General features: G+C 33.6%; 1 protein-coding gene and 1 long non-coding RNA gene across 4 annotated transcripts in view; one reads left to right on the top strand and one right to left on the bottom strand.

Moving 5' to 3' along the window:
• LOC140697638 (uncharacterized) overlaps positions 1-19,583 on the bottom strand; it is a 28,639-nt gene that overhangs the window by 804 nt on the left and 8,252 nt on the right. The gene's annotated exons all lie outside the window — the stretch shown is intronic.
• Positions 1-19,583, top strand: part of PHIP (PHIP subunit of CUL4-Ring ligase complex) — a 122,910-nt gene that overhangs the window by 99,432 nt on the left and 3,895 nt on the right. For all 3 annotated transcript variants that reach the window (XM_072965524.1, XM_072965523.1, XM_072965522.1), the window contains exons 31-39: positions 425-545; positions 3,616-3,741; positions 6,640-6,709; positions 7,027-7,080; positions 7,339-7,488; positions 14,727-14,879; positions 15,505-15,668; positions 16,119-16,378; positions 16,914-17,111. In XM_072965524.1, the coding sequence (XP_072821625.1) occupies positions 425-545; positions 3,616-3,741; positions 6,640-6,709; positions 7,027-7,080; positions 7,339-7,488; positions 14,727-14,879; positions 15,505-15,668; positions 16,119-16,378; positions 16,914-17,111 (1,296 nt within the window). The remainder of the gene's footprint in view (positions 1-424; positions 546-3,615; positions 3,742-6,639; positions 6,710-7,026; positions 7,081-7,338; positions 7,489-14,726; positions 14,880-15,504; positions 15,669-16,118; positions 16,379-16,913; positions 17,112-19,583) is intronic.

Raw genomic sequence — 19,583 nt, 5'->3', positions numbered from 1 at the left:
ATTTTCATCTGAAGTCTTTTATAAAATGGCAGCACTTTATAAATTATTGTTTCAAATATTCTCTTAAATAATTTTAGTAATTATGTCAAAACAGTAATGTCAAACACATAACATTCAGGAATGGCCAGGTTTTAATGATAGAAATACATGTGGTTGTTCTTTAATAGGTCAGATATATATATTATCTGTCATCTGTTTTCTTCTAAGGAATCTATGAATAACAAATATTCCTAGAATTTTGCAGTGTAAATGTAGACATAATACAAAGTGAGACTGTTGGCTAAACTGTGTATTTACTGTCAAAAGGTAGTGATAGACTAATGGTTATGTGGATTAGAACTTAAGTATTAATTCAAGCAGAATTGTGAAGTATTTTAAGCAATACATTAATAAATTTATAAACCTACTTGTTTGTTTATTTTAGATATTGCTACAGCATTTGTGGCGCCTGTGGATCTGCAAGCCTATCCCATGTATTGCACTGTAGTGGCATATCCAACGGATTTAAGCACAATTAAACAAAGACTGGAAAACAGGTTTTACAGGTTAGAGCCATTTGCAGTAGCTACTGCCAAAAGAAAGCTGAATGATTCTTTCACCTATTTACTGATTTTCTGTAGCAGTGTCTCTCAAACTTCAATGCGCGTACAAATCACCTTTGGGGATCTTGTTAAAATGCAGAATCTGGTTTGGTAGGTTTGGAGTAGGACCTGAGATTCTGCATTTCTAAGTATAGACCACACTTAGAATATAATTCCTAGATACAGTTTTTCCTAGTTACAAATATGAATTGATGGTCACTGTCTTCATTTTATATTTTATGAAGCAATCCAACGTATTTCATTTTCTCCTCGATATCACATTGAAATATTTGTTCATTGATTTTTCATAGAATAACTTTAAAACTGTGTGTTTTCTTATTTATTCAGCTTACGAATATTTCTGAAAAATGAAATCAGGAAAATTTGGGATACTTTTCAGAGTTATAACTTAGCTTAAAATATAACTAGAGTCTAAAAAAGATGTAATTTCAATTAATTTGCATCTCCTGGTTTTGATAAACACTGAGTTCTAATCTTAGGCAGGCTTTGTAAGTTTATTGCCTAAAATGTCTTACCAGAAAGTCAAATTAAGTCTGTTGTTCTCACATAATGAAGTCAGACTTCTAGTTTTCACATTTTTATGACTTTTGTCTATTTAGCAGGCAAACAACACTTTAACTTAATATTGCATAAAATTTTTATTTTTGTGACCAGTTTTTTATTACTACAGTTCTTTACACTATTATTCTGACTTAGGGAAATTTTAAAAAATTTAGAATAAATTTTATTGAAGTACAGTTGATTTACAGTGTTAGTTTCTGGTGTATAGCAAAGTGATTCAGTTATATATATGTTCTTTCCATATTCTTTTTTGTTGTGGTTTATTATAAAATATTGAAAATAGTTCCTTGTGCTCTAGAGTAAGACTTTGTTGTTTATTTTATATCTTAGAAAAGCTTTTAAATCATATTTTGTATTCATATTTTTCTATGTAAAATGTGCCTTTGGTTCTTTTTATTACTTAAATTATAATTATAATTTGAGTACTTTGTATACCTGGCACTGAAAACACCATTTGTTATTCCTTACTGCCTAAAGTAGGGTTTCTCAGCAAAAGCATTACTGATGTTTAGGGCTGGAAAATTCTTCAGGGCCTGTCCTGTGCCTCTACCCTTTAAGTGCCAATAGCAGCCCCTTGATCTAAAAACCAAAAATGCCTCCAGACATTGCCAATGTCTGCTGCTGGGCAGAATCACTTGACTGAGAACCCTTGGAATAAAGAAAACTAAAGTATTAGACTAGGTTCTGAAGATTTTTCTGATCTTGTTAGGTATTTCTGCTGCTGCTTCATTAATATTTGCCAAAAGCATTGAGATGAGGAGGAAATCACCTGGGGTATGTGCCTCCCAGCCATCCTCCCGTCAAATCACACTTCTTTAAATAAATCTTTTTCAACATCACATGGTAAAACTTTGAGAGAGAAAATGGAGAAGAAATTCTTAACTATATCCTTCTTTCTCCCTAGACCCCTAAATTGTTAAACCTTAGGAGTTACACTTAGTGCTTCAGAGATGGAAAAAGACATGGGAGGATAACAGGGAGAGAAAGAATTGTTTCTACATACCAGTTGTTGGACTACATGTACTTTCTCATAGAAATACTGCTCAACATGATAATTGTTTCAGTATATATCAGCTTAAATAGGCTTTTAGCTTGGTAACCAGTTTAGAAAAAAATCTTTTGGAGGACGATCCCTATATAAATTAGAAATTGCCTGTTTTCAACCAAATAATGTAGTTATAGACCCGAGGTACGTTCTTATTTCATAATAATGATGATCTCATGTGCGATTTCACTGTTTCAGGCTTTGTTGTTTCTCTTTTACTCGTTGGCTTCAGACTTCTTACAGTTTATAATTTTCCTCTGTAATACTTCTAGTTCAGTCTTTTACTAAACACCACTATTAGCTTGCCCTACTGGTATTAATCCTAATGCCTTATTTTACACAGTTTCTATAGGGTACCCTGAAAATGCCTGTGATTCTGTTATTAGAATGAGCCTTGTAAATGCTATTTGAAATGCACAGAAGCTTTTCTGTATCCTTCTGTATCCACAATTTTATATAAATTTTTCTAATTCCTTATAATTGTTTTCCTGCTCACACGTCAGTAAGGTTTTCTGTGTGTTTTCTTCCTTATTATTTTAAGTGGGACCATATATTGGATGATACTCTAGAAGTTGTCTTTGGACTTTTTTTAGTTACAGAAATAAAATAATAAAACATCAGAATTTTAGTACAGTTGATTCTTGAACGAACAACATGGGTTTGAACTGCACAGGTCCACTTGTGCTCTGATTTTTTTTCCCAGTAAATGCGTACCTATAGTACTACATGATCCATGGTTGGTTGAATCCCTGGATGCAGAGCTACAGATATGGAGGGCCATATATTGTGCTCAGATTTTAGACTTCGAGGACGATGGGTGCCCCTAACTCCCCCATTGTTCAAGGGTCAACTGTATTGTGAATTCAGTGTAAAAAAAATAATAATTTTCACATAGTTGTCTGTAAACTAGCATGTTCATCATGTTTTTATATTTTTGTATCTCATAAGCAGGCTATCAATTAGCTTTTCATATTTATAGGTCATTTGATTACCACTAATATAATTAGATTGAAATTGCGTGTTTCCTTTTTTATATAAAAGTCATATATGTTTATTACTGAAAAAGGTCACTGTACATGAAAGGAATATGTGAAGCAAAAATTAAAAGCACTGCTGTTTCTCTTCTCCTGCTACTCTTTTTATTAAAGTCCCTCTCCTGAAAAGACGGTCCTGTTGGGAGTGTGGTGTGTTAATCCAGACGTTTCCTGTGCAAATGCATAATGTTGCTACTCTTTTTATTTTTTCCCCGTAAGACAAATGAGCTACTTTTTGAAAACAGCTTTTTAAGGTATGAGTTTTGTAATTAATTTAAGACTACAGTTGAAAAGTCAGGATGTCTTAGTTTTAAGATATATGCACGTATTTCTAAATGTAATAAGGTTAACGTGCATTTTGTTTTGTTTAAAGGCGGGTTTCTTCCCTAATGTGGGAAGTTCGATATATAGAGCATAATACACGAACGTTTAATGAGCCTGGAAGCCCTATTGTGAAATCTGCTAAATTTGTGACTGATCTTCTTCTACATTTTATAAAGTGAGTTATTTTTCCATACTTAATTATATTACTGTAATAATTAATGTCAATATTTTAAAATATAAAATGTCAAAACATAGAATACAATCGCTTGTTACATACATCATGTTATACGCTGTGCTGTAAACTTAGTTCCACTCAAAATAGGAAGCATATAATGTTTGTGTCTAAAGAAGTGACATTTACTTCACTGGCTGATAATAATTATGAAATCTTAGAGGTCGTGTTCTACAGTTAACATAAGAAATTATGAATCTTTCTCTAAATCCATTGTTGGCTAGTAATAGTAAGCTTTTATTGATCATGTAGTGTTTTACCTAAATTAGCTCTTAAGTCAAATAATAATTATATAGGTGGGAAAAGTCATTATCTAGAATCTACAGTTAAGGAAATCAAACCTTTTAGAGATTACCTTGTTTAGTTTTCATTATAATTGACTGTCTGCCATTTCATTTGAGAACCTTTCACCTTAAGAGTATATTGCCCCTGTCAAGTTTATGAAAAAGTATTTAAATAGGTCAGCAGGAAACTGAATTTAACATTCAAAACTCTTCTTCAGAGTCAAGTTTGCTTCCAGATTCATTAATCCCATACCAAGAGTGGTAACTACAATTTTTTAAGGCAGCAGGACTTTTACTTCCTTGTCTTACAGATTTATGTATTCATAGAATGAATTGAGCCTTCTAAATTGAAGCAGAGGAATTAATCATATGTTTTGTATAAAATACAGCTCTCAATTCATACTAGGATTATTTATATTATTTTCTTTTTAAGAGGAGAATAGGATTTTTTATAATTTAAGTGTAAATATTCAGCTGTTATCAGCTTACATTGTTAGATGAGGGGACTGCTGAGGCTCCCCACCCCCCCAGACTCCAGGTTCATTCTCATTACTCAGCATAATCATAGGGTCCCTTTTCTTGGTATTAGGTGGGTTTGTTTTTGTTTGTTTTGCTAAGGAATGTAGGTAATTTCAACACACACACACAAAAAGAAAATTAGTGAGATAAACTTTATGCCCTTTCTCTACCTTGTTCTCTAAAGAAGTTTATTGCCTTGCAAGTAGTTTTAGAGATTGTTATGGCTATGTTTTTGCTTTTTTTCAGTAAAATTGATAATCAAGATTATAAAAATTAGTTATCCTTAGAAAACTATTTATACAACTTGGTTATAAAAGTTTATAATAAAGTTGTTAATCTATAATTTTGTGTTTTATGTATGTTATATACATCTGTTTTTCCAAAGAGATGTAAATCAATGGAATCACATGATATATTGTAAATTCGTATTTTAGTGAAATAATTTAGATGAAACAATTTTTTTGTATTTGGAATAGTCTGAGAAATTGTATTTCTTTTAAATAGTTATTTTGAAATGCCTTATAAGAACACCTTAAAGTAAAATAATAAAGCATTTATATTGTATATGTCTAAAAGTAAATCCCTAGCACTTTTTAGAGATATATAATTTGTTAAAAACCATTTTTAGCTGGGAGCACTTTTCAAGATGTTTGATATGTCTTAAAATTTTGATTATTCTACTTTTTAATTGAGTTATTGGGCCAAATTTCAAGCAATAAATATATACAAAGTGACGTAATAAATATTTAAAGATAGAAATGCTTAATTACCCTCTTAATACAGTTTTGTAGGAGGATAAATCTGTAAGTAACTATGGTATGAGGAAGAAGTAAAAAGAGAATGTGTGAATGTTTAGATGAGGGATAGTGTCACTTTTGGCTATGAGAGTGGGATTTCAGGTACACGTGAGAAGTATGTTAAGATGCTGTGGACAAGGTAGATACTGATTCAGGAGAAGTTAGATGAAAGGAAAGCCATTCCAGGAATAAGGAATGGCATGAAGGAGGGAAAAAAAGAGTTGTTAAGGAAATTGAGTAATTGAAATTGGGTGAAGTAGAGAGGACATGAGCAGAAGTAATAACAGTGCTGTAAACTCGAGTTTGGACTATATCATGGAGGGCCCTGAATGCTGATCTAAGGAACCATACTTAAAATACGAGCACTGGGAGCAAGGGGCTGTTGAAAATATTTTTACGTGAGAATAACATGATGCATTCTCTTCCTTAAAAGCATTAGCCTGACTGCAGTGTCTAATGTTAACTGATAGGAAAAAGGCTAAAAGCAAGGGGCTTTTGAAATGATTTTAACATGAGAATAACATGATGCAAACTATGCCTTAAAAATATTAATATGACTGCAGATTGACTGCTGTATCTTAAGTAGTAAGAGGTGATGGAGGCTTAATTTATGGAAGTGAGAAAGAGACAGATGCCAAGAGATTTTGAACATAGAATCACATAACTTGGCCAATGATTGGGTTTATAAGGAGCTGGCAAGGGAAGGAATAGTGAAAAACCATGCATTCCTGTGAGAATGGTTAAAAAAGGTTTTTAAAAAGGGAGGAAGACTGGGGAATGACAATTAGGTTTAGGCATGCAGAATTTTAGATGGTGGCAAGAATCTCAGAAGAGTCAGACCAAATTATAGAAATTTGGAGTTCGTTAACAAAGATAAACTGCAGGTATGTAAGATTATCCAGGCGAATGTTACAGTGTCGAGAGAAGATGGCTAAGGACAAAATTTTAGGGAGTGCCTACATTTAAGAATGAAAGGAATAAGGAGTTAGAAGACAGGAGAGATACATTAGCTATCCCTTTTAGGCAGGCATTCTGGGCACAGCAGTCACCTGAGCAAAGCCTGGGAGGTGGGAATTGGGTTTGGTGTAATGAAATAGGCCTGAGTGGAGGCTCCAAGTAGAGTGGAGAAGCAGGGGCAGATGTGTGCATAGGGTTTTGGATCTTAAAATCTAGTTTTAGTAACAGATTTGAAGAAAAAAATAACTCTAATTCTTGTATCCTAACATTTTCTTGTTATTTAGGGATCAGACTTGTTATAACATAATTCCACTCTACAATTCAATGAAGAAGAAAGTTTTGTCTGACTCTGAGGTATTTAATATTTCATTATGATTACTACATTGGTTTTGACCGATATATAAAAAGAAATTTACACATGGTAGTTTTCAGATAAATGCTGTTATGAAAGTTATTTTTGCCTAATACTGTAGTTAACTTTTAAAAAAAATGATTCAAAAATTTTTTTAAGTGGTGGGTGGAGGGAGACTTTCAGTGAGTCAATGAAGTGTTCCAGTGTCATGTACATTATGAGTTTTCAAAAGGGTAAAGGAGATAATTGGTATTAAACAGCTACAGGATATAGTGAAACCAACAGTATTTTCTGAATCTGGTAAATTCTTGCTTCAAAGGAAGAAGAGAAAGAAGATGCTGATGTGCCAGGAACTTCCACCCGAAAAAGAAAGGTAGTAACTTTTTTGTTTTAATAGAGGTACTTCATATGACCTAAAATGTATTGAGCACTTTTTTACTCTAGTGTTTTTAAAGACAGATTAAGTATTACAAATCAGTTTGCATCACAGAAGTGCATGGTGTTTAGAACTAAGTAAAAGATATTTCTTTTATTTGAATTACTGTGTATTACTTAATTATCAAAGATAAGAAATAAAAATTTTATTATGTAAGTGTTATTTTATTAATACATTTGAACGTTTTTATTTTAGGACCATCAGCCTAGAAGAAGATTACGAAACAGAGCTCAGTCTTACGATATTCAAGCGTGGAAGAAACAATGCCAGGAGTTGTTAAATCTCATATTTCAATGTGAAGATTCCGAGCCTTTCCGCCAGCCAGTAGACCTCCTTGAATACCCAGTAAGTAGTTTTAAAAAGACTCTTTACTTGTCACTTTGCTATTTATGTATCTTATACGTGATAATTTGGTATTTATTTTTATAATTAGTTTATGTTTCATGTGTATTCTCATTATATATTTGGTTATATAGAGCATCTAAATTGAACAGCGGTAAAACAGAAGTAACCCCAAACTAAGACTCCAAAGAACTGGGTATGGCCCCAGCTCTGCCTCTTACCAATTGTACAACTTTGAGCAAGTCATGCAGTTTTCATATCTGAATCTATTTTTGTTATACTCTTCACCATGCTTATTCCATGAATTTATTATGGAAATTATTTAGGAAACAAAAATAACAGTACTTACCTAACCCTCCTTACCAAATTATAGAAATGGAATGAGAATATTATTATTATTAAACATTAAGATAGTTTTTTAACTGAAGTGCTATATATATAAATGTAAGGTGACATTATTTTATGTATATAGGTTATGCCAATTTATGATCTTTATGGAATCATTGTAAGAAGTTTGAGTAAACATGTTTCAAGTATTTATTTTTTGCATGCAGTCTTGGCAATCTAAATTTACCTTAAGTGATTTTTTTTATTCCATTTTATTAAAGGTTTTATGGTTCTGATAACATTCATGGTTTCAAATGAAAATAAAAATTAAATGTTTTATAAAAGGTCATGACCTGGATCTGATTACATTATCTGTGGGGGTTTTTTTTGATGTATGTGTTCTAACTTGCGATGATGAAAATAGAGAAATTTCATCAATAGATAAGTATCATAAAAGACTTTTTTCTTGTCATTTAGAAATCAAGAAATATATAATCTTAAATGCAAAAGATACATCTTTAATTCCAGCAATGTGATAAACTAGGCTAATTCAAAACCTTACCAAAAAAAAAAAAAAAAAAAAACCTCTTATAAGAACCAGATTAATTGCTCTGGTTTTCATTTCTCTTTGATTTTGGAACCTGTGGAGTTCCCTTTGTTTCTTGCAAGCCCAAGTATGTATTTTAGAAAATAAGTTATAGTTTATCCAGTGCTTGCAGGTGTTTGTATTCCAGACATTTCCCCCGGTTGGGGGTGTAGATAGAGAGACAGAAATAAGCTTTAATGTCTAGATTCTAGTGGTATAAATATTAACACTATGCAGAGACAGATGGGGCCATGCAAGCCATGGGGAGGAAGAAAATTGAAACTGAGATCCCACCAGGACTGTTGAAAAACTTCAGTTCACCCTCAGTGGAAAGAACAGATAATTCCTTACACAAGGAAGAATGTCTCTTTAGTGCTCTGATGTCAGAGGAGAGAAATCTCCCTTAGCTTGTGCTATGCATGGATTTAGAGTCCAAATATACACTACCCTTGTGATATAAAAATTCACCAGGGGAAAAAAATCAATTCTCACTGAAGATAAACTAATGATAAAAAGAAATCACAAATTATACAAGGGAGTAATCCATCATATATACAACAGAAACAACAGATTGAAATGTTAGCACTCTCTCCCCTAAAATGTGGGATGATAGATTATTCTGAAATAGCATACTTCATCAAACTTAAAACACCATTCATTCTGTTATTTTATATACCACCAAGAAAAGAGAAGGATGCTGCTAATTAAACTTTGATGTGTCATTTTGGTTTGAGAGATAAATGGAGGGTTAAGCATAAGGAAAAAACACATTATTTGAGGGATATTTTTTAAAATTTAAGCTAAATAGAACTTCTTAAAATGAAATGTAAAAATCATTGAAATTAAACTGAAAGATTAGGGGATATGTTGAATAGGATGAGAAGGTCTAAAATATACCTTATAGGAGTTTCAGTGGGAGAGAGTAAACAGAATGAGAGAGAAGCAATATTTGAGGAGTTAATGGCTGAGAAGTTTCTAGCGTTGATAAAACATTTGACAAAGCATGACTTCTGAGCAGGATATATAAGAAAACAAAAATCTTTACCTGGAATAACAGTGAAAAGTCAAAAGTACAGGAAGAAAAAAAAATTTTTAAAGCAACCATACTGAAAATATGGAGGAGCCTTGAGACTGGTCTGACTCATTTTACTGATGTTGAGCAGAGGCTCAAATTAAGCAGCTGTCCAAGATATGTAGCTATTTATTGACAAAGCAAGAATAAAAAGCCCCTATCTCCTGTATCTGGTGTACCATAAGTATATCTAATATTCTTAGAGAAAAAGCAATATATAAGAGTGCAGGCTTTTTTCAATATTCAAAATGGTGAGAAGGAAATATAGAACCCTTCTTTCCACCAGCGAAACATGTTAACAGACAAAAAGGAGCTGAAATAAGAAAAAATTTTTAATTTGATCTCTTATCTCTTGTGGTACTCATTGATGGAGGTGTGAAGACTTATGGCTATTCACTGTTTTTTTATTACTGTCACAGGGGAGAAAACTGGATGATCAGCTTTTTCTACTTCAGAATTAAGTATTTAAGTTAACTATCAGCATTACTCTAGCAGTCTATTTAAGGTAGATCATGCTCTTCATACTTCATACTTGTATTAAAATGTTGGTCGACATTTTGTGTTTAAATACTCAAAGCAAGATTTAAAAAATTAAACGTTGATGGGAATTAGCATTCTAAGTATTCTACCCCACCCATTTATTCAACAGAGGTGTATTGAGTGACTGCCATGTACTGTACTGAATGATGGAAACTCAGATATGAACCAAGAAAAATGAAGTGTTCTATGTAGATGAATTTGACATTTTAACCAAAATTTTGCAAAACATTTAAAATTTTTTGTATCATTTTTGTAACATTTCCCTCAAATCTTCAAAGTTTATAAAACCAATGTGTCATAATATTCATTATCCATATAATTATAGACTATCAAAGTGGCTAGCTGCCCTTAACAATGTAGAGAGGTTGGACACTTCTTAGGTGATGTTACCATTGTATAAAGCAGTTTTGTAGGTTTTGTTTTAACTACTCCCCGCACCCCACCTCACAGCTGTCTTAAGAGTGAGGAGTTCAGTCTTTGGAATATTCTTTTTTTTCCCCCCTAATGACAGTCTTCCATTAATGATGAATTTAATTTCTGTAAACGGCTAAGTCATTTAGACCAGGTTTGGTACATAAGGTAGACTGTAGTACACTGTTTTTACCAAAATCAGGATTTTACTAAAAGGTACTAAGTCCAGTTTTATTGTGTGGCTTTATAAAGTGGTTCTGAAGCCACTTTTATGTGAGCCATTTCAAAACATTTTGGTCAAAGATAGTATAGTTGGACTTCTGCTTCAGCAAAGAAGGAGCAGACATAGACATAATTTCCCCTATTCTTCCCACTAAGTAGAACTAAAAATCATGGATGTTATGTATAAAACAAACATAAGAAGATTCTCAGAGATGGAGAGAAGAAGCCAGACAGGCTAGGGACCTCAGGACTTGAGGAATGACACAGTAGTCAGTTCCCTGGGTAGGTTTTCATATATTTGATTCTAGATGCTAGAAAAATCAGTATTCTAGAAATGCCAGTATGCTGTGACCAGAAAAGCCTGCTCTCTCTAGCCAAAGGACTAGGAAAGGAGGACCATAGCAACACAAAAACTTACAGACAGTAACTGCTCTACCTCAGCCAAAAACCATAGAAAAAATTGTGGCCTTACCCCTTTTCCACCAGCAAAGGCCAGTGGAGAGCCATTTCCATGCTTCCCAAATACCAGCCTGGACTTCTGCTCCCACCTGGCAGTAATGAGTACTCCTGACCTCCTTCACTGGGTAGTGTCAGTGGAGGCCTAGAGGGGAATCAGGACTTTTACCACCAGTCAGTGATAAGGCCACCCCCCATAGTGTCAGCGGAGGCCATGCAGTAACAAAGCCACTCCCCCTCCAGTGGAAGCTTAGTAAGGACCTTGAACTCCTTTCTCTACCCAGGAGTTTCAGGGAGCTCCTCCTCAATCTTCAGATGGCCAGGTAAAACCTAGACTTCTGCCTCCACCTGCCAGTAACGAACGAGACGGTGCCCCCTCTTTGCCCACAGAGTGTTGTCAGAATAGGCCCACTGAAACAAGATCTAAAAAATATCCAGTGTTACTCCTAGAATATCCAGGTTTCAAGTCAAAAGTCACTTGTCATACCAAGAAAGTCTCAACAAAGAATTAGAAAAACCAAATGGACATAGTAGAATTAAAAAATAATTACTGAAATAAAAAACTCACTGGAGAGAACAGAGAAAAGAATCAGTGAAGATAAAACAAGGGTAGGGGAGGTTTCCATACTTCACTTGAACTGATAAAATGTGGTTGACACCAGTGTTTTGATAATTATGTATGTATTGTTAAATACCTGAACAAACAGGTGCAGTCAAAAACTACAGTGAAATCAAATGGAATTCTAAAACTTGTTCAGGTGACCCACAAGAAAATTGGAAAAAAGTAAGGAAAGAGCAGAACTAACAGAAAAAATGACAGGAGTAATTAAAGCCATACAGTGTGTTTTCCAACCACAGTGAAGTGAAACTAGAAATCAGTAACACGAAAATCTCCAAACATGTGATAACTCAACAATATGCTTTTAAATAATCCATGAGTAAGGGAAGTCTTACGGGAAATAAAAAATAAATAAATTGAACTCAGTGAAATTGCATACATACAATTTGTGGGATGCAGCTAAAGCAGTGGAGGGAAATTTAGAACACTAAATTAAACACTAGTACATTAGAAAAGGAAAAGTCTCAAATCAATAATCCAAGCTCTTTCCTGAAGAACCTAGAAAAAGAAGAATGAAATTAGCCCAAAGTGAGCAGAAGAAAGGAAATAAAGATAAATCAATGAAACTGAAAGCAAAAAAAAGAGATAATCCATAAGACCAAAAGCTGATTCTTTGAAAAGATCAGTAACATTGACAAACCTCTACTAAGACTTTGAAGTTAAAAAGAGAAAAGACACAAATTGCTAATATCAGGAATACAACAGGAGAGATCACTTACAGACCCTGTAGATATCAAAAGGGTAATAAAGGAATACTGCAGATACCTCTCTACACATAGGAATCTGACACCTTAAATGAACCAGTTCTCAAAGGACAAACTACCACAACTCACCCAATATGAAGTATTATTTGAATAACCCTATAACTAGTAAGAAAACTTGGCTTGTAAATAAAAGCTTTCAAGAAAGAAAACTCTAAGCCCTGGTGTCTTCACTGGAAAATTCTACCAAATGTTTCAAGAATTAATACAAATTCTACATAGTCTTTTCCACAGGATAACACTTCTACACTCATTCTATGAAGCCAGTATTATTCTGATATCAAAACCAAACGAAAACAGTACAAAGGGAGAAAATGCAAAAATTCTTAATAAAATATCAGCAAGTAGAATTCAGCAGTGTATAGAAATGATTTTGTACCCTAACCAAGTGAGTTTTTCCCTCAGGGATATAAGGCTGATTGAGCATTCAAAAAATCAGTCAATGTAATTCAGACTAAAGGGTAAAAATCACATGATCATATCGAGGCAGAAAAGGCGTTTGACAAAAATTCAATACTTACTTGCCCTGAGAAGGTACGTGTTGGATATGATATCATATGGTGGCCACAGGAGTAAACAAGAATGAGTCTTGGAAGGAAGAAGTTTATGATACTCACAGGTCCCAGAGAGGGTTTCACCAAATGCTACTTAGGGTGACAGAGGAAACGCAAGTTTTTAGTTAGGTTGCAGAAGATGGGAGCAAAGGAAAAGCTTAGGCCAGACTCTTTATTGAGGTTGCCATGAGACAGGCAAGGCAGGGCATAGTGAACAGTTTAAGATTGGCTACTTTGAATAACTCCAGTGGGCATTGTCTGTAGTCATCTGATACCTGACACTGGGATGATTCAGGACAGGAAGTATTGGCTTAGTGTGTGTGTGTTATTAAGGGCATGATTGGTTTGCATATGCAAGATGTGTTCCCAGCACAACTCTTTGCTATCTCTAAGAATTACCTAGACCTTGGGAGGGGGCAGTTTCCCGTTAGGTCTGCACAACTCTCGAAGTGCCAGAGTATAAGGAATATAGAAAATAAGAAAATGTAGTTAATATAGTCAGCCTGTGATGAATGATAGCCAAATGGACAAGTATATAATCTAAGAAAACAGAACACCATTAATGATAAAAACAAACTCTCAAGAAAACCAGGAATAAAGGGGAACTTCCATAACTTGATAAAGAACATCTGTTTAAGCATGATGTAAGCTGTAGGTTTTTAATCATGACAAACTGAATGCTTACCCTCTAAGACTGGGAATGAAGCAAGGATATTGGTTCTTACCACTGTTATTCAAATAGCCAATAAGGCAAGAAAGGAAATAAAAGGCATTGCAGATTATTAAGAAAGAAATAAAACTGTCTCTATTTGTAAAAGGCAATAATGCTGTGTGCTTTATGGTCAAACATATTTGATCATAATTTAAACTTGATAGTGCAAAGTCAAGTTATATTTCAAAAACTATAGTTGCATACTCTGGGGCTTTGGAAGAGGTATAGTAGTATTTGTTCCTATTAAAAGATACCATATTTAGATCACTGTATACTATTCTATATACTATTCTGTTGCTTTTTTTCTCCTTCCATTTGTCTGTTTTTAATTGCTTCTAATTTGTTGCTTTATTTTATACACAATTTACTAGGTGGAGACTTTGAGTTTTTGCATTTCTCTGTGGAATGAAGTGCAAAAGGCTTTGTGACAGATATTTACATTAATAATTCTTGATTACTGCAAAGTTTCCGATTGTAGTAATTATAGTACCGAAGTTGAGGTTACTAGAACTCAGGCCTCTCCATAAGTAAGATGTTAGCATATCTTCATTGTTTCTATCTCCTAATTTTAAAGTTACTATTACGTTTCAATGAATCAGCAGCCTTTAGAATTTATGGGTGTATAAAGTTGGGGGTGTTTAACTTCAAACTTGTAGAGCTGAGTTTTTTTCAATATTCTTTTCATCTCCTTTTTCCAACACAACTCTACTTCTTTCCAAAGGGAAAAAAGCAGAACTTACAGGTTCTTGAATAAAAAAAATCCTGTGTTGATTGCAATAAAATGTAGAGAGCATGAAAAAAATAAAAATTACTAAAAAAAAAAAAAAAAAGGAGCCTTAATGAGGGAAGCAAGTTATGATTATTAATAGTTCTAGGACTTGTAGTCATCACAGAAATTGTATGTGAATCCCTGTTATGAGAAGTAATACTTTGTGGTAGTAATTATAATAATAATAATGTGACCCGTTTTCCCTCTTTTAGGACTACAGAGACATCATTGACACGCCAATGGATTTTGCTACTGTTAGAGAGACTTTAGAGGCTGGGAATTATGAGTCACCAATGGAGTTATGTAAAGATGTCAGACTTATTTTTAGTAATTCCAAAGCATATACACCAAGCAAAAGATCAAGGGTATATAATTACACTGTTTACTTTTTATATTTAAGTTAAATAAATGAAATTAGTAGAAAAGTATGGTGACTACCTACATTCTGCTTATATTTAAAATTAAGAGCGAAATTGGCTAACTTTTTAGGTTCTTAATGGTATTCTAGTAGAAAAAAAAATTTGCATCTTTCTGCTTTATTTCTTCTGTGAAATTACATAACACTGATGTCACTAATGTTTGGGATTGGTTGCTTTTTTTGAAGTAGTGTAATTGAATACATATCATATATGTATTGTCCTAGTATGTATTAGAGCTACCTGTGCTTGACTTTTCCAGCTGTTTTCTGTGTTAGTGGGAAGGAATGTTTTTGTGAATGATTCATAAAAATGAGTCAAATTGTAACTATCATTTACCTTTCTTTGGCCAGACAAGAAATACAAAAATAATATAAGTGTAATAATACTTAATGCAAAAATAATTTAATTGTAATAATGCTTCAGTTTTAGTCTTTGTCAGAAGAGATTGGGAAAAAGCAATGTTTTAAATTCTGAAAACTTTTTACTAGAAAAATATTTAAATGTTAATATTTACTGAATAGGCATTTCCTTTGAAGGATAATTTGAACAGGTTTTTTTTTCCCCTCCATAGATTTACAGCATGAGTCTGCGCCTGTCTGCTTTCTTTGAAGAACACATTAGTTCAGTTTTATCAGATTATAAATCTGCCCTTCGTTTTCATAAAAGAAATACAATAACTAAAAGGAGGAAGAAAAGAAACAGAAGCAGCTCTGTTTCCAGCAGTGCTGCATCAAGGTATTTGATTTCTTTTAAATATCATCAACTGATCTATAACTTTGTCATCTAAATGATAGAACTTGGTGTTTTTTAATACTTCCTTTACTATTCCCTATATTGCAGAATGATATATTTGACATGCAAGCTCCTATGATGTGGAGGATTTTTAATCTTTTAACTAAAGCTATACTAGTGTAAGTGCTTAAATTCAAATGCTAAATCTGTACAGTAAAACAGCATTTTAGGATAGTGATGGCATCATGCTTTCTGTCATATAACTATAGCATTTACAGCGATCCTTCACTAAATATTCACTTTTCAAAGGCTCACAACCATGTGAAATCCACTACAAATCTCATATTTTAACATATGTCATAATAGTACAAATATTGAATCCAACAGTGTTATAAAACTTTTATTCATCAATATAGAACTATAAGAATGACAATGATACTGTTTTACTTACAGCCCAGAAAGGAAAAAAAGGATCTTAAAACCCCAGCTAAAGTCAGATATCGCTACCTCTCCATTCTCTGCGCCTACACGATCAATACCGCCAAGGCACAATGCTGCTCAGATAAATGGTAAAACAGAATCCAGTTCTGTCGTTCGAACTAGAAGCAATCGAGTGATTGTAGATCCAGTTACCACTGAGCAACCATCTACTTCTTCAGCAGCAAAGACATTTATTTCGAAAGCTAATACATCTGCAATGCCAGGAAAAACAAGTAAGAATCAGCTGCAGTTTCTAAATTGTAGTATATGTGACTTCTTAAATGTGTTTACTTTGATGAATGAAATATACTGGATTTTAGTAAATTCCAGTAGACAGTGTTGGTTTTGCTTTTATTGGTTTTGGGTTTTTTTGTTTGTTTGTTTTTTAACTTTTTTGGTAAAGAAGGTACTGAGGTTTAGTAATACCAAGATAGAATAATGCTTGAAAACGGCAACTCTGATCCAAACTGCCTGAATTTAAATCCTACTACCCAGACTTCCTAGCTGTTTGCCAAGACTTGCCTTCATAATCTTGTAGTGACTGCACAGCCTCTAAAAGGTCTGAAACTATTAAGAGTTTCTTACTTGGGTATGCCTTTGTCGTTTTTCAAAGTAGATTTGTTATGGAAGCTGTAAGCACACCCCAGGTTCTGTACTATAGGCTAATTCAAGGAATTCACGTTAGAAGTAATCCCAACCTTCTTGCTATTGTAACATTAAATAATTTAACTCTTCCAGATTTTAATCTTTTGTGTGTATGTGTTTTAGTTCTAGAGAATTCTGTGAAACATTCCAAAACTTTGAATACTCTTTCAAGTCCTGGTCAATCCAATTTTAGTCATGGCACTAGGAATAATTCTTCAAAAGAAAACATGGAAAAGGAAAAGCCAGCCAAACGTAAAATGAAGTCATCTGTGCTCTCAAAGACATCTACTCTCTCTAAGTCGTCAACTGTCATTGAGCAAGGTAAGGTGTTGTCTGTATCTTGCAGGCTACAGTAGTTCTTACAAATGATACTTCCATTGGAGATAGCATTTATATCCACCTTTTAGGTTGCTCCTTTAAAAGTCACATGTTCTTTATTAGTTGATAAATTTAGTGAGACATCTTTTGATTTGCAGCTTTGTGCCAAAAGCAAACTGTATTGCTATTAAATTTTAAAAGCCAAAGAAACTTGCTGTGTAGAAATAAAAGCATATTCTAAAATGAAAGGCTTTTAATGATAATTTGTTTTTAAATTCATTATTAAAAAAAAAACCTAAAACACCGTATCTGAGAAGTTTGAATAAGTTGAATTTAGTTAATCCAATGTAGCACCTTTTTAGAAAAAAATTTTGTTTTTTTTGTGATGTAAAATGTGTTTTTACATCACAAAATTCAATACACTGACCTTTAAATAATAATTCATCAGGATTGTCCATAGCCAGACATCTATTCAAGTGTGCAAGTGTCATGGCTTCTTGGCAGCAGACAGCTCAAGAATAAGCATTTTGGGTCATGACTTCAAAAGTGTGCCTAGTTCCCACCAGAAACCTCTCACACTTTTAATTTTTCCACTGAAGTGTCCTCATTTTGATTAGTGACGTTGGAATCTATCCACCTTTATAAGCCTAAAATCAGGGAGTCATCCCAGCCTTCTCTTCAGCAACCAAATCTGCTTGTTTCTTTCTGCCTCCTTACATCTCTAGAGTCCATTTCCTCCCTCCATTCTCACCTCCATGTACTGTTCTAGTGTCCTAACTGGTCTCCCTGCCTTACTTCTCAACCCTTCCTTACCTGGTCCATCTGCCACGTTGCAGCAAAGTGACCTTTCTGACAGTGTGCACACAGACACACGAAGAGAAATAAAATCCTTCCCTGCCTTTCAAATCATACATGGAATCAGATTTCAAAGTTTTTGCTTATTATACAAGACTCCTTCCTCATTGCTTGGCTGTTGTCTAATATTCCAGTTTTCTTCTCTTTCTCCTCTTTCTCCCTTTTATGTCCCAGCCATCCTAAACCACTTGGAAATCCCTAAATATTGTCCTTTTCTTCCATATTTGGAATTTCTTTTTTCCTCCCAGTTTTCTGTTCCCTTTCAAGTCTCACTTTGGAGTGTTCTCTTCTCCAAGAAGCTTTCTCCTGGGTTCTTTAGACATAATCACGCACTTCTTTATGTTCCCAGAACACTGCCCATCGCCTTTTGTGGCCCTCATAATGGTGATAGAAAAATGCGTCTTTACATGGTCTGTCTCCAGTAGAATCTGAACTCGTGTTTGTTCATTTTTAAATTGCCTGTATTTACTGTAGTCTGTACTTAGTGTATAGTGGACAATAAGTATTTGAATAAATAAGCAAATGACTTTGTATATAGGTTTTACATTTTTATATTTGCTTCCTTTCTGAACTGAATTCAAAGTTTTGGATAGTATATTGTCCTTGATTCTCTCAGTCCTGAATCCTAGAGAAATAAAATGTATGTAGAATATTGGTTCTAGCATTACAATAAGGAAGGTCTAATAACCAATCTGATTTATAGTTTTTGAGTATTACAAATATACAAGAATACCAGTACAGTATAGAAATACAGTAAGCTACTACATAACTAATGACTTAACACAAAAATATTGGCACCTGAATTAACTATTAAAAACAAGAGCAGTGTTGTGCAACTGAAATATAATACAAGCCACATAATGTAATTTTAAATTTTCTAGTAGCTATGTGTAGTAACAGCAAACAGGTTGATATTATAAATTTTAATAATATATTTTATTTAAACCATTATGCCCAAAATATTACCATTTTAACATGTAATCAGTATTTGAAAATGTACTCTGCTTCAATATTCACATTTAAATTTAATTAAAAATTCAGTTCCTCAGTTACATAGTTACATTTTCTGTGCTCAGTAGCCAGCCACATGGTTAGTGGTTACCTCATTGGATAGTACAGGTCTAGATCAGTGACTTTAGAAACTTTAAGCTCTTGAATTCCTTTTTAAAAGAGCTACATTGGTTCTTGACCATTTAGGGTTATACACTGCTTTGTAAAGTTGACAAAACCTGTAGTATTTTCCCCTGAAAATACACATAAGCATATCTACACAAAATTTGGACCATTTCAGGGAGTTCGTGGAGTCTTCGAAGCCAATTTGCAGAACTTTTATAGGGTACATGAACGGAATATTGTCAGTAGTCTAAATATAAAACAAATAGAAAGATATACAGACTCTTAGAGAATCTTCAAGCAGGTTAAGTGTAATTGCTTGATAGAAAATACTTAGATACTTCATGCAAACGCACACACATTACTCCCCTCTGCCCATCGTTAGGGAAAATCACGTCTAAGAAAATCATTTGAACTGTGGGATCAGTAAATGAGGGCTTTGCTTTCTTCCTGTGCTAGTGAGTGTCTCGACTGTTGTTTCTTGAAATTTATGAAGTACTGTACAAT

Source organism: Vicugna pacos, chromosome 8, assembly GCF_048564905.1.
Source record: "Vicugna pacos chromosome 8, VicPac4, whole genome shotgun sequence".
Taxonomy (NCBI): domain Eukaryota; kingdom Metazoa; phylum Chordata; class Mammalia; order Artiodactyla; family Camelidae; genus Vicugna; species Vicugna pacos.
The sequence above is the reverse complement of the archived record's forward strand: the minus strand, read 5'-3'. Positions and strand labels throughout refer to the sequence as shown.